Genomic DNA, 16,228 nt, shown 5'->3' on the forward strand with positions numbered 1-16,228 from the left:
AAAGGCTTCCTAATATAAGGTTTCCAATATCTAAATTTAAAAAAAAATCAGAAAACTCTTTAATTGTGGATAAAAAATTAAAAAAACTGTACAAAAAACCACACCACATTTCAGTATGCTAGGCAATAAGTTTCTGTAATATTTTATATACTGCCAAATTTCTAGTGTAGACTGCAGTGGTACAGGGTCCTCAAAGTCTTTCTTCCCTGAAGAGGTCCGTGTCCTCTTGCTACTCATTATGTGAAGAGGAACACATAAAATTCAATTGGTTTTTTTAATTAATTTACAAGTATGTTATATTTAACAGAAAAAAAAAAACCAAACCCAAAAAAAACCCAAGCCAGCGGTACAGACTACAGAACCAAAAGACAGGATTCTTACATATTGAGGCCTATGCCATACGAATCTTGGAGAAAAGAAGTTTCCTGTAGCTCCTCCTCATTTTTCCCAAAGCTCTGAATTGTGCTCTGTGTGCATATACACATACACACATGCTCCATACCTGCATGAAGCTTTGAAGTATCTTTTAACAGCATTTTAAAAGGTATCTTAAATGTATCAATATACACATATAAAAGTATACTATGATTTTCTTCTGAGATTTCTTGTTATGTGTACTTATGAACAATTTAAAATAGAAAAATCTCTTTTCCCCATTATCCATGAGTCTCAATTTGTATTCTCTTATCAGACACAAACCAAACAGTTCTAGTACTGAACATATACATTAATCTCTTTCAAGACTTTTCAGATAATTATCAATGAAAGTATTAAAGAACAAAGCAGCGCATCCATTACCTTCTCCTTTATAACCCCCACTTCAGAAATATATTTGATACTGTTACTTAAAAAGAATAATATCTATCTTAATTACCCAATTCTTCGCCATTTCCTCCTGCTGCTTTGCACTGAGACCAGTGAATAATCTGCTTTGGAGCATCTTCTGGAGATACAGCTGTGCCATCTGGGTTAGCATAAAATAGCAACAACGGTTGAAAGTGACATCGAATGCACCTGGAGACCACGTCTTTCCATTTTGTTCCGATCTAAGAACAAACAAAAAAACCTCAAGACAAAAGCCCAAAAGTTGATCAACATCATTCAACACAATTACGGAAAGAATAAATTATTAACCTGATTCCAAAGGTATATTAAGATTCAACATTCTGGCACAAGAGTTTATGTAAACTGCAGCAAAAAGCTAGAACCAGTATTACATGGGCTAACAATCAGACCATCAACACTATGGATACAGCTGCTGGTAATTAGGGCATCTTTTTCATTACAAGAAGTACAAACTCAACAGTAGACAAGTGCAGGAACACTCTGAAACACCTGACATTTGGAAGGCAGAACTGTATAGCAGTGAAGTCAATACCAAAATTAATTTGTGAAAACTGATTTACAAAACTAAAGGTTTATTAAAGCGTTTGACTTGTTTCAAGTGTTGTGTCAGAAGAATGCATTTTAGAAGAGTAAAGATCACTAAATTTGGCAGCAGTAAAAGCAGCATTTACCTCTTTTACATTCGCATCATCAAACAGCACCCATTTGCAACTCTTGGTGTGAAAAGCAAAGGCACAGTAATGTCGGCTTGTGTAGCAAATCATTCCCACAAGAAAAAGTTCACTATTTTTGGCATTTTCATCCGTAACCCTATAGAACAGCTGTAAAAATGGTTATATATTTTAAATTCTATGTAAAACATTTAGCCTCAATTTCCAGACCTACTGCAAGCATTTCACCAAAGGAATTGATATTGAAAATATCCTGCTGCATTATACAATTTCTCATGAGTATAAATTATTTTTGCACTTAGTAGGTCTACTTTATTTTTGCACAGTTGAAAGGGTAAAACAATAATGCTCTGGAGTGATTCCACGAATTTCAATTTGAACATGATAAACCCAGATTTTCAACTAGGAATTCACCGACATTCATCTTTGTACCTAGGCGCAAGACCAACACTTCTGACAGGACTTTTTCCTCTCACAGAAACTACATAAAGCAGCATATTGTAAGGAATAGTAAAAGTAGCCCAACTTTGAAGTTGAAGTGTGCTTTTTCGAAAATACATATGTATTTGTATATATATCTAAAATACATGTAAAATGAAATTACAGAATAAGCAAATTGTAAGTTTTAGGCCAGATACCCCAGGAAGATAAAGTTGTGTTGCCAGGTTCCGCATAACCTCTTCTGTCAGATCAGAGTGTTCTGAATCCCAGACTAAACCGATCGTGACGATCTCAGGACAGTTCATAAGAACACGACGAATTTTTATTTTTTGACCACAGTTACTCTAGAAAAAAAAGGGGGTGGGGGGTGGGGGAAAGCAATGGGAGGGAAAACAAAGATGTTTAAAAACTGGAAGACCAAAGCTGAGTTACTAGACAAGAAATAGCGCTACAAAACAACTCCGCAACTTAATCTAATTCTCAGATTTAATTATTGGGGTTTTTTTTCCTAACAATTTAAAGATAAAATCCTTCATCATTAAAACACTCTGATGAGGACTACAGCTAAAATTCTACATCCAATCACCACCTTAAAAAAGAAACCTCTGAAAACATCCAAGTCACCATCACAATTTCTCTTTTGTTCCCCCCTCCATTTCATCATTTAAGCCTAGGTGTGTTTGTTTCTTGTGTACTTTTTATGGTTCCCAAATTAACTGTATTTACACAGAACCACTTAAGGAAGACAGGATTAAGTAGAACAAACTAAAATAGACTATTTTTGTCAATAGAAGCACAAAATTATTCCAATAGAAGACAAGCTGTTAGTATATGAACTAAAGCAGCTTCACTCATAAGATACATCTGTTCAACTAAACAAAACCACCTAATGAAAACCACCTAGCTCTATGTTGAACAACAAGTGAAGAACAGTTAAGCATGGAGCTAAACTCAACTTCATCTAAACAGGCCACCTGCACCTACAACATCACATTTATCTATAAACCAGAGCAATAAAACATAAATTTAAGGGCTTTTTTTACCCTAAGCTGGACTGAGCTGAAGTAACCACTGGTAATGCTGCTTTTAGGGGAATAATTTAGCCTGACTTAATAGCCTAAAAAGTTCTCCCTTGTATCTTAAAGTAATGCAACATCTTTGTTTACTTACAGGACACTTTCTGTAGTCATCTGTAGTATTTGCTGCCTGCAGCAATTCTGCAAACATTTCCGGCTTGAGACGCTCATGCCTCTCCATCATTCTTTCAACTTCATTGCTGTAAAAAGTAAGTTGAAGTAACTGTGGATCTCCCTTCTTAAGTGTTAATGGATTTCAGTCAACTGTCAGTTAACTATATCTTATGAATATAAGAAAAGATACAGTGGTAAACCAGTAGCAATACACACATCCTTTTTGTCAAGATCTTGCTACATCTTGGTTTTGAAATCCAAATGTTACTTTTGGACCTTATCTCAAAACCACATTTTAACAAAGGAATACACATTTATTTTTAACACTTACTGCATTTCTCTGGCATGCTTTGCTTATTATTGAAAGGGTGTACATACAGAAATGAGATACAAGAATAAAAGCTCTTACCACAAGGCTGTGGTAGAAATATAACGCACAAATTCTGTAAAAGGCAATGGGTCTGATGATGCTCCACAACTGCGACATACACACTACAAAAATAAAAACACTTTTATTTTTATTTACTCAGGACAGTGGAAACAAATAATTTGTTAAAGCAATATAAAGGTCTGACCTGTTCGTACAGTGTCATAGCAAACTTCTGATGAGAAATACAGGATTTTGAAGTGCACATATCTGTTTCACTGTTTGGCACTAAGTGAAAATGGATCCTCTCAAGGATATTTTCCTAAACAGAAATAATAATGTAAATAAAAACTGAACTGATGAAGTCAGAATATATGAGCAAAATTACAGTTTAACACTTCAGCTACTCCCCTTGCCTCCAAATATTCCACCTACAAGTTTAATGAGTATTTAATTCCATCCCTATTCACAATCCAGTGGATGGGAATTCTCTTCATCTCAAAGTTTCCAAACATTAACAAAACAGCATTAAACAAGTTACCCAACTGTTCCTCCAGAGTGCATTCTCCTCTGAAGGAAGTGAGTCTTCAAGAAAAATTTAAAAAGCTGTTCTTACAGTAAGACATGACATTCATGTCATTGCATGCAATGACTGAAATATTTTTTGGACCCTGTCGCAGTTTTTCATACTTTTATGTTTTTCTTTGCACAGCAATCTGATCACGTTTAGCACATGCACTGATGCAAGTACTACTGACAGAAGCATGGAAAAAGCTCATAAATAGCACATGCTTGATCCCATCCCAAATCTCACTTTTTCCCTTTAAAAGAAAGGAAAATAAAAAGGAAAGAAAGGTACTTTTTTTTCATCAGTTTGGCCCATGAATCAGCATGGCCATTTTTAAACCTTTCGCCTAAAGTACCAGAGGTAAGGGGGAGAAGTAAATCTATTCAAGTAGGTCAGACAGCTGATAACTTTAGGGGTCCAAATGCATTTTGATTTGATGGAGCACTAATGACAGATTCTCCTTCATAACTGCAATCCTGACTGCAAGATCTCAAAGAGCCACTTTCGGGAGTTCTCAGCTGGATTTTCCTATGTATATGAAAATGCATCTGGCAGGTAGGTATTTCATTTGTGGATACTTCCTAAGGACGCTCAAAGCTTAAAGTAATCCAAGCAGCCACAATATGTTCTGTTCCTCAGATCTGTCTCTGAAGTTTAATATAGATTTCTTTTTCTTTTTCTTTTTTTTTTTTAATTTTTGTTATTGAACAGTTTTCACTGTCTTATTCACAGGTCTTATTAGAAAGGCTTCTTTACCAGTGTTCTATGCAATCTTGAATCATCTTTTATGGCCACAGTAATGCCTCGTTTTTCAACGAGACACTCAAAAGCAGAACGTAATTTCAGCAAGAGTCAAGATCTTCAAGTTTTCACTCTCTCTTGGATAACAAAATGGAAATCTCTTCTGCAGTAATGAACTGGCTAGTTGTAATGGAACATATTTCAATAGCTGCTGAGAGAATATTTGGAGTAATAGACTATATATTCAAATTTGTAGGTGCCTCTTCTCCCGAGGAGATAACCCTTCTCTCCACCCAAAAACTTGTAGAAGTGATTGCGAGTTCATCAACCACACCAACCTCCTGTAGTAATGATGTTTCACAAATTCCTCTGCCTGACTTACAGAGTCAGGGAAGAAAGTAAGGAGAAAGTTCAAGATCACTCCACCCCACATTACCTGACAGTTACTACATGTGTCTGTTCCCCTGAACTGGCATAAAGAATGTCAGTAATATCACTTGTGTCCCACCTGTAAGCCTGGAACTACCAGAACAACAGTCCAGCTTAGCATCCACGAAAATACCATAACTGTACTCAACTATCACAAAGAATACTTACAAAACATTCTGCTGCATCATCCATGAATCCAAGCTGGAAACGCTGTTCATCCTTAAAACTTTCTGCCAGGGCATGTCTCATGTTATCTGATGGGAGTGCTTTTTCTCGACTGTGTTGAAATTGTGAAAATATTGCCTAGGAAGAAATATGATTACTTAGCTTCATGACCCACTTGACTAGACACCATGGTTCTGCATAAATACACCAGTTCCTATGCTGCATGCCTAAACAACAAATATATGAAGTGTTTATAAATCTATGCAACTTCAGAATGTCTTGTTCTCTCCTAAAGTTACTTAGGTTCCACGTTCTATTACTCATTCCATTACAAAAAGTTATGCTACCAAACTGAACATTGATCCAGTGGTAGACCACCACAGAAGTATATAAAAGTGCAAGCAATTTACTTTAGTTCCCAGAAGCAACACAAGCCTTTGTCTGTATACAGCTTTTTTAATCTGGCCACTGGAACACAGTGGCTCATGCATACATAGCTCATCTTTACAGACGGTGTGCACTTCTTAGGGCATAATGTAATAGCACTCAGGTTAGTTTAAAACCCATCACTCATTCAACAATGTAACATGTACATTACTACTTCAGACAGGAGTGTATCTTTATTAAAATTAGGGCTATGCAAAACACTTCCACAAGTCTGATAGAATGCTGATAATCCTTGCTATTAAATCAGCTCTCTGCTGAACCAGGGCACACAGTACAAGAGAAGAGGTCAGTATCTGCCATTCCAGAAGCTGAGAATAAATTGCACTTGATTTTTTCTTAATTTCCCAGAAGAGATAGTTGGCTACTAGTATTCTTTTTGCCAGAGATACGTATGCAACTGACCTCATCATTTCGCAAGTAAGGGAGGCTGATTCTGAAAGAACACTGAAGTTAGAAGCTATTAAAGAAATGAGAAAACATCTGCAGATATTACAAGGTGTATTCCACTGTCAAGACATCCAAGTCAAACTTTACAGAAAGATGAAGGAAATAATGACAAAGCAAATCAGGAGAACATATGTAAAATATAAATAAGGATACACATTCTTCACATAGGAGGCCTATGGTTAAAAAAAAAATAAATCTGTTTGACAGAAAGCAAAGGTACCACCGATAAGCAAAGTTTCAGAGCTAACAGAAAGTACTGTTGTAACCACGATGCATTCCAGGGTAAGTATGTGTCAAATATTTGAACTTCCCTCTCATTAACAAAAAGCATGTACTACTGATAAAAATTACAGTCAATATCTCAATGTAAACATTCAAAATTAAGGTTTTAACAGATCTGACAGTGAAAGTTTACTCTGCGTTAAAAACATTTATCACTTCCCATTTTGTCTGCTAGGTGATTTTTGGTATTTAACAGAGCCTTACATGTCCAGCAAAAAAAAAGAAAAAAAAAAGTACAAATAAGCATTTACGCAGATGTGTGCTCATTTCAGTAGCCTGCACAATCACAGTCCCACCCCAATGTTATCAAGAAAAAAGCATATTTAACTCTCAGACCACCATCAAAAGAAAAAGATAATGGATTAAACCGAAGTAAACCAGAATTTATTGTCTACACCTTTAATTTAGAGGAGAGGCTGATATAGATAAATCATTGGTGAACAAGTAGGAAGGATAAAAATAGCCCAAGCTCACCAAAAAAAACCAAAAAGCCCAAACAAACAAACAAAAAAAACCCCAAACCCCCCAACCCAAGTCACAAACAACTTACTGAAATGCATCCTCATCCAGCACATACACTGCATGAAAATCAAAATGCTTCTGGTTCTGAACACAGTACAAACACAAGCACTCAACCAGTTCCTCTCAAAAGCCAAGAAAGCAAAACCAGAAGCGTACATAATGACTGAGGACAAATACTTCCAAATGGGTTAACTGCCATGCTTTCAGTTCAGCACCTAGGCTGCTAGCCATGGAGTTATAAAGATCACAATGAAACTGTTAAAACAACAACTAATTCCATTCTAACCAATTTTAGGACAGGCAGCAGTACCACTTCTTATCAGTATTCTTGGGAACATATCAAAATAGGAAGACATAACAGTCCAGCCAATGCGAAATATTCTGGTACAGTAAGCCATTTAGACCAATCGTGCAAGAAGATACATCATGGGAGGAAACAATCCCTCAAGAACACATACTTGAAGAAAAAGGAAAATACCAAGTCCTAAGTTACAGCAGCCTTATGAAGCAGTTGAAGCTAGCACGTTGCTTTGGAAGGTGACTTAAAGTGATGCAATACAGTACTTTGTTCTGGAGTCCCAAAAACTACAGGAAGAGAGAGGGTATTAAGATACAGCAAGTGGTATGTTTAGCTTGAAAAAAGGCAGCACCTGGTCTTCACAAGTGCACCACTAGAATGGAACAATTCATTATTTACAGGTTCAACTGCAACGCACCATGAGCACTACCTTCTTCATATTTCTGAGCACACTGAAGCTGCTACATTATTTTTTACTATGATTTCGGCGATTTAATGAGTTAAGAGAATTTAGTATAACACATACATTCCAGCCATTGTCACCCTTCAATCCCTCATTTCTTAAAAGCAGTTCCAGTGCAGCTTCAGACAAGACTGTATGTGACCAGAACGTGACATGTAATATGGGTCAAATCAAAAGGAAAAGGCTATAAAGTTTATTATAACATCAGATATGAACATTAATCCCTACACAAAAAACCCCAGGAAACTAAACCTATCATCCCTAGACAGACACAAGACTTTGTCTGAAAAAATAGAGGCATGCCTGAGTTATGGTCTGGACTTTATATACGAACAGGATCAAGCATCCAGCACACAGAACTCCACGATGTGCATCCAAACACAAGTGAATCAAAAAGTCCCAACAAGTTCTGTAGAGTCAAGAGCTTATAAAAAGGTTGGAATAAAAGCCTCAGGAAGTTAGTCTGGATATGTGTAGTCTCAACCTACTTCAACTTGTTGGCTTTTTAAAATGAACCATTTTAACCAAAGAAATAGAATGGCACCTTATAAAAAAAACAAACCCTAAGTTTGGAAAAAAGACAGACACATTCAAAACCAGCTGTACAATACTGCAATCATGATAAGCACCAAAAATGGCTGAAAAACCTACACTGTACATAGATTGTCCACCTCTTGAAAGATTAAATAGATATCACTGCAGTTTGTGCCTAAAATGCTTACTCAATAACAAGGTTTGGTCTGTGAAACTCCCTGAGAATGAACTCCAAAATACTTTGCTTATCCTTGTCTGCAGTTTATCATCATCAAAACCCACTTCCTCAATGAACTACATTTTCAAATAGCATTGTCCCTTTCAGCTCCCTCCAGGTGAGTGATTCCCAGTTCTGTGCATCACTGTATCTACTACTGTATTTGACTACACACTCTACAGCCCTGTATTAGAATCCCAGAAGTGTCTTTACTGTCAAATTGCAGTAAGAGTAGAAAGTGCATACTACTGAAAAAAAAAAAAAGCCCTATACATTTTTCCACTGGTATTTTTATCCCAACGAAACAGATGCCATACTTACAGCTGTTTCCCTAGTAACTGCAGGCAGCCAAACACCAGTGCAGTAAAAGCAGTAAGAAACTAACAGAACTCAACATTTGCTTACAGACTTCACATGACTTACAGAACTGTTTTAAGTGCAAGTTTTATGCACTAGTTAACATATGCAGACCTGACTTACTTTCAAACACTAAAGGTTTCCAGCTTTCATTAGTTTTCTAGTACCACTACTTGCTTTTCATTACTTAAAAACTGAACAATTAAGTTCTGCACTGTTACCGTCAACTGAGAAAGAAAAGAATCCTGAGACCTTATCATACAGTAATACAGTTGTTTTAAAAGAATGGTATTCAAACACTGCAGGAAAGAACAAAAGCATATGCATGCAAAGCAAAGAACACCAGAAATCTGAGAGGCTAGCCGGAAGTTTTCAAACAATTTATACTGTCTTTCAATAGACAAAAGTTTTATATTTAAGCAGACTGTAAAATATCTTTGTTAAGCATAAGAAAATTTGTTATAAGCATTTTACAAATGTCCTTAAATCGAAATTGTTTCTTTACACAAGAATGACTTAGCATCACCTAGACATATGTACTATAGGGATATAAAATAGTAAAAATTAGTGAAATTATTTTCCCCTCATTTTGAAAGATGGTTCTTCCAAAAATTATTTACCTTTAATGCACAAAATATGCATGCATCTCCCTGACACACATGTCCAGTTAAACTTCTTAAACTTCGTCGAAATATGTCAAGTTGCCATAATACCTATAAAAATAAAAGTTTCACACAAAGTAATGAGTTCAGAAGGTTCTACAGTTATCACAGGAACATACAGTAGATTTTCTTTTTTTTTTTTTTAATTTCATCTAACATGTACAACTTGAGCACCAATCTTGCTACAAGACTTATGGTCTTTTTCCATTAGTTTGGTAAATTGTGGAGGTGGAAGATTTGCACTTAACACTCAAAATTTTGATCTCATTTTCAAACTTTTTGAAACAGTGGCAAACTACGTCCTTTGTGTGGAAAAAGAGCTGAAGTACTCTTAAGGAAGTAAGCAGCAAGCTGAACTGTCTACAGAGGTTGTGATAGTCTTCTCATGCCTTTACATCAGAGGAAGGCGGCTATCGAGTTTATTCCATTTCTCTCTCTCCTTCCCTCTCCCCTTCTCCATACTTTCTTTCAAATAAAAATAAAAATAAAAATTAAAAAAAAAGATGGAAACACAGAAACTGAGTTGTAGGTAAAATGCAAGAATCATTCTGGGTTAAGTCCATTCTTACAGTCTCTTACTAAATGACTGTTGAAATATGTTTGGTTTTCCACAGCTCTGAGTAATCCTGGTGCTTAATCAAGCATGCTTCTACCTTTTACTTGTTTAACTACTCTATATAAAGGTAATGCCAACTTGGTTACGCTACACTTTCTGTATCTAATGTCTTAGGTACACAATCAGTGCAGTAGTTCAGGAAGTTGGCCCATTAAAATAATGAATAAAATCCCCAAAAATGAGTTCTCAAGAGGCACAGTAACACAACAGCTGTGAATCCACGAAAAGAAAAAAATCCTATCTATAAATATAAAAGCTAAAATTAAATGGGAAGCATCTGAAAATGAATGTCTGAAGGTTGAACACAGGTAAAAAGAAAGGAATACATTTTTCCTTGTAAAAGGGCAGTCACCAATCATCAGCCAGCTTTTGATAAACAGCAGTAGGTTCTGAAGTAGTAGGATTGTCAGGAACCTATAACTAAAAAATACTTGGTGTTTAATTTTAGGGCAGCCTAAGGGAAAAATAGCAAAAATGCAAAAGAATATAGGTCATACTGTTCCCATTGAACGGAAAACAGCAAACTCATTCTACTAGATCTATTGTACATTTTATTTTAAACATATTTAGCTACCATACACACCACATCGATCTTTCTCCTATGTATGTTTTAAACCATACAATTTTTAAGACTTAGTTTTTTAGGAAGTCTATGCATCTATTAAGCCCTCTGCCAATTTGGTAAATAATTCTGCACACTTTGAGAACAATCAAGTCCAAAATCTAATCATTACGAAAAATATATTATTCTGCTCTTTATTTGCACAGCCTAGAAATTTGCTGCTGCTGTGGATTTCTAGATTTAAAAAACTGTAGTATAAACAAAACTGTGCCTGATATTCTGACTTGCAGACAATGTGGAAAGGCTAGCACTGCTCTGTCTCAAAATTAAGTAGATTCCCTATATTAAGCAGGCTTGTAAAAGCTCAATTTTGTTATCATGCTAATGTCACTGTACTATTAAACTATACTTAACAGATTTAAAGAGCCAACATTTTTTCAATTGGCCATCACGTCAAAACAGAACAGTGCATAGATTAAAACATGTAAGAAATTGGTCAGCAATATGTATGCATATAAACAGTAAAAAGAAATCTAAGTCATATTTCTTTGGTATGAAGTATATCTCCCACTCTAATTCCAAAGATCTTTCCTAAGATTAGAATCATAGCTTTCAACTGTATGTGCATCTTCTAATAAGCCACAAGTACTGGTTGCCCCACATTAAAAACTGTCTTGTAAATTTTGCCAAGTAATGTAACTGCTGTTTGATTGAAACAGTTTTAAAATTCAAGCAGCAAGGTTTAAAGTTATGAGTCATAAGTTTCTAAATACAAAAGGAAAGTTTTTCTGATATTCTTGATACACATAAAATAAAAAGCCATGGTCTTCTGGAAAATGAAATATTTAATCCTCTCTAATTCCTTAAAATTAAATGCTAAATAAAATTATTTCCACACAGTTGTCTTTTCCTACAATTGGCACTTTTTTTTTTTTAATATATTTTTTTAAGGGAAGTCCATTCCAAAAAGACATGCTATTCTGTCTTACTTGGAATCATTAAGAAGTTTAACTGAAAACTCAATTTAAGACCATTGAAAAAAAGTGCTGTATTTTTCTGTAGAATACACATACTGCAATACAAATGATAAAAACAGCATTGTCAAAAGAACTTTCCCTATGACCATCTAAGCTGCTACAAACCCAGAATTGTTTAATAAATCAATTTATTTCTTACCTGAACAGCACTATTGAGAAAGCAGCTGTTTTGTCCTGGTTCATTTAACAAGCCTTTTGTAGGGGCCAGGGACAGTATACTTCCGGGCTGATAAACTTTTCCAAGGTTACCCCCAGGTTTTCTTAAGAATTTCACCCATGCCATTATTTTTTAGACTTTATAATTGTAATATTTACGCCTAAATGTTTAAGGATATGATGGGTGCAAGGCAAAGAAGAAGGTCCTAAGAGAACTGCTCTGAAGTCATGGCATTCCGTTCAACACTGTGCAACAGTAACCATTCACAGATTTAAGTCCATTTTCCACCAGCAACTGTCAGCCATCTATGAGGATCAGTCTCTCAGTTAAAACACAGCTATACAAAGTTTTTAACTCTCAGACTTTAGATTAAGAAATAAAATAAAAGGTGTCCAGTTAAAGTTAAAACATGTTAACAGTTATTAGAATAAAAGTTCTTATTAAGCAAGTTGCACAGGAACTGACTTCCCTTTCAGGGATATCAATAAAGTCATTGGTTGTATTATAAGAAGTTTATATCACAAAAATGGAAAGTTCTTGACAGGCGTTATACTCCTGTTCTCTCATTTCATTCTGTCTTCTTTTTAACATTGACCCATGAAATATATTCCAGTTTAGATGACTCCATGTTTATTTCATTCTCTTCCCAGGGAATCTGAAATAGGAAAAGAACAGAAAAAATAAAACCAGAATTTTCCAAAACATTAAAGATCTTCTAAATGAGAAAAGAGATCATGGCCAAAACAATCTCTTAACCTAAAGGTATATGCAATAACCAGGGAAGAAGAGGAGAAGAAACAATTGCCACCTAAGAGTTGTTTTTAAGGCAAAAAAATTAAATTCTTTATCTGTCATAATCAAATATCTTTGAATTGATATTTATTAGATATTTCTAACAAACCTCTAAAGATCACAATAAAATTACTGTAAAGGTTCTGCAAACGATATGCAACAGCTTGTAAAGAGACCATATAAACACATGAGATATTCTGCCTTTGACTTCCAAAGTCTAGTAAGTGCACCAAGAAAAAAAAATAAATTTATTCAACACTTGAAAGCCTAAGATGGTTTTGATTTCAATACTCTACCAAATCACATGAACTGATATATATTTCTGTATTACTAGAATGTTATAGATGGATTCTCAGCTAGTACTCAGCTTTCAACATTTTGTACTACCCAGCAAACACTACATAAATATGTCATTAACCTTGCTGCATTCTTAAAGCATCCAGAAAAACACAGCTAATAGCAGAGCAAGAACATTCTGGTAGCTGCTCCAATAACAGATTCCAAGATTTTCAAATTCCAACAACAAGAGTTGTTTCTCTCATTGCTGAAGGTATATATTTAAGGTTAAATGACTCGTCATCCATCCCATCACCACATGCAGTGTCCATCTCATAACAATAGGTAATTCAATCAGTTTGGCATTACCACATCACCCACATAAACATCTGAAATAACTGCACAGAACAGAATAAACTTAAACCAAAGCAATTAAGGCTGCATATTTAAGAAAAAAAAAAAAAAAAAAAAAAAAAAGGTGAAACACGGGCCTCAACCAAGGCACCTTAGGTTTTACAAGCATGAGAGATACTAAAGATGTACCAGTATACTTCAAACCTTGCAGCCTTCTCACCACTGTTTTTTCCACTGCGCCAGCCTGTCAAGATTGACAAGCAGCATTAAAAAATGAAAATACCTTTTGTAGTTAGAATGCTGTTTAATTGGAAGAACAACCAGCACCACATTCCCAACAAACAGTTCTACAACTCTTACTATTGTACAGCTGTGATACCAGAGAAACAAATCACACCACTTTCAAAAATAGCTGCAAGAAGTCTTGCACCCCTTTAAAAGAAATATCAGTACTTGCTTGTAGTACAAAAACCACAACTGGAACCTAACCAAAAGTCCCTTTTGTCCCATGCATAATGAGATGGCTTTTTGTTTACCAATGTTATTGTACCTCAACCATAAGTAATTTGATTTAATAATACTGCAAATAGTGTGATTTCTGACAGCACTGAGCAAGGACTCCAAAATCTAACTGGAAACTGACCTTGACAGAGTATCTACCATGTGATAATTTTGTTTTCTTTATGTTCACTTCATTAAACCTAGAAAGGGGGGTGGGGAGATGCAGCAAGTAACTGGAAGTTCATACAGTTTAAGATCTATTAGAACCTTTAATTAATTAAAAGGAGTAGCAAGTTAAATTTATTTCTTTTTTCCACGTAGAAGTCAAAGTGCTCAGTGGCATAACAGCTGTTCTACAAAGGACCGAACTCTAAGAAAACAGGGCCAGACGTGAAGGCAAGAGTAAAACAAAGATTAACACAGAAAAAGATTAAAGATTCTCTGAATCAGGTATGCAGAGTGATCACTTGATCTGTACAGATCAATTAAAGGAAATGAAATATTTTTAACAGGTGTTTTCATTAGAAAGTTTCAGTATAGTACATAAGTAGAAAATAATGAATTACTACAGTAAAGATGAATAAAGAGGAATCAAGGGGAAAAAATCTAAGGTGTATAGCTGTTTATTAAAAATACATATACATAGATTTTCAAGAAGCCAGTAACGCACATCAAAAGCACTTAGTAATATGAAGCATCATTTGGCCCAAGGTCTCCTGCTATCATAGGGGACCATAACCTTTAATTCCTAAAAATAAAGTTATAACTATGAATTTAAAAAATAAATTAAAAAACCCCAGAAGAATCTTACATTCAAGTCCTTCAACCATCAAATACTTTCCACTGATTTTTGATTCAATATTTCTATATCCATACTGGAAAACTGACCTAATACATTTCTGCACAAAAAAAGCGTGCTCCTTGACATACCAGAGAAGCTTCTTGAGACTACTTGAGTTTGTAATTCTTTATATAAATTCCCATATGGAGAATTATGTATAGGTTTTTCCACTCTCCTGCTGCTGTCTCAGAAGACAAAACTGTAGTTAGGATGAACTATTTTTGGTAATCAGCAATATCAAACTGGGTACGCTGAAGATGGAAAATCCAGGAAAGAGACTGGATTGGGAGCTGTACAGATGGCCTGCGTTAACCGGAAAGGTGTAAAGTCTATTTGTTTGGGATGTCCGTTGCGTTCCTACCTTTGAGTAGGCAGGAGCAACAGGATCGATACAGTTCTGACCCAGAAGCATCAGGCTTGCGATCAGGGTCTCCCAACCTAAAATAAACTCCCTACTGAATACACTACACCTCTCACCTCTGAAACTGCTCACACAGTGGTACCCCACTAACAATGGTGATCCAGCTAGACAGGCCCCTGCTGTCTGCACTTCAGTGGAAAGATTGCTCAGCATGCAGCAGCCAAAATAAGGGAGGGAACAGATAAAAAGTAAGGTAGACTGTATGCCAATGATAAAATACAGAAGTTACTGAGAAGAGACAAGTTTCCGGTATCTAAATTTCATTTGCAAACAGATCTCATATTCAAATGTGAGGATGGACTACAGCTGGTTATTTAGAGACATCCAAGGATAGACAAGAACAGTTCAGATTAATTTCCAGCCCAAAAAAAAAGAGAAAAGTTGAATCTTTGCTTCATAATGAAGTTATTTCCTCATATGAAATGTAATGGTAGACACAAAGTCATGTTAAATTTAGGAAACTTTTGCTAAGACCAACAGACAAAAATCATAGAACATTCAGAAAAATTTTACCTCTGCAGCTCTAATTTTCAACCTTGTGACTTAATATAAGTCAGTCACAAGGGTAGAAGAGATTTCATCAACTTTTATATTTGTTTCTTATCATACTTTCAAGCACAATTTCCCTATGTTTCGGAACAACAGATTTATGCATGGGCATGGTGAGGTGGGGGTCGGGGCGGTGACAGAATCTCAGTTATTACTTATTCTGTATTTTAACTGCTAAGAAACACATATGCTGTTTTGGAAACAAGAGTTCTTCCAGAACAATTTCAGACAAAGAGCTTTCATTCACTCAGAAATTCCAGAAAGTCATTTCGCCTTGCATTTCAGGGATGCCCTAGAAGAAAAATCCCATGCACTACGCATTTAGCTGTGGGGCTGTGTTTTAGAAAAGTTACAATAATTCACCTCAAGAAGTCAACAAAAAGTGGTTCTGGATTAGCTCTATGTTGCTGTCACATTACATTAAGATGCTTTCTGTTTAATTCTACATCCACAAAGCTGTGAATACAAACAATTT

The 16,228-nt window shown here is 35.5% G+C and overlaps 1 protein-coding gene across 4 annotated transcripts in view; it reads right to left on the reverse strand.

The window, feature by feature from the left end:
• The window catches only part of USP53 (ubiquitin specific peptidase 53), a 40,932-nt gene that overhangs the window by 19,069 nt on the left and 5,635 nt on the right, over nucleotides 1–16,228 (reverse strand). For all 4 annotated transcript variants that reach the window (XM_055795824.1, XM_055795823.1, XM_055795822.1 and 1 more), the window contains exons 2-10: nucleotides 12,002–12,674; nucleotides 9,606–9,698; nucleotides 5,422–5,556; nucleotides 3,724–3,837; nucleotides 3,558–3,640; nucleotides 3,129–3,234; nucleotides 2,156–2,302; nucleotides 1,518–1,667; nucleotides 875–1,046 (exon numbers count right to left, since the gene is read on the reverse strand). In XM_055795824.1, the coding sequence (XP_055651799.1) occupies nucleotides 875–1,046; nucleotides 1,518–1,667; nucleotides 2,156–2,302; nucleotides 3,129–3,234; nucleotides 3,558–3,640; nucleotides 3,724–3,837; nucleotides 5,422–5,556; nucleotides 9,606–9,698; nucleotides 12,002–12,145 (1,144 nt within the window). In that variant the 5' untranslated portion in view covers nucleotides 12,146–12,674. The remainder of the gene's footprint in view (nucleotides 1–874; nucleotides 1,047–1,517; nucleotides 1,668–2,155; nucleotides 2,303–3,128; nucleotides 3,235–3,557; nucleotides 3,641–3,723; nucleotides 3,838–5,421; nucleotides 5,557–9,605; nucleotides 9,699–12,001; nucleotides 12,675–16,228) is intronic.

Source organism: Falco peregrinus, chromosome 2 (assembly GCF_023634155.1).
Source record: "Falco peregrinus isolate bFalPer1 chromosome 2, bFalPer1.pri, whole genome shotgun sequence".
Classification (NCBI taxonomy): Eukaryota; Metazoa; Chordata; class Aves; order Falconiformes; family Falconidae; genus Falco; species Falco peregrinus.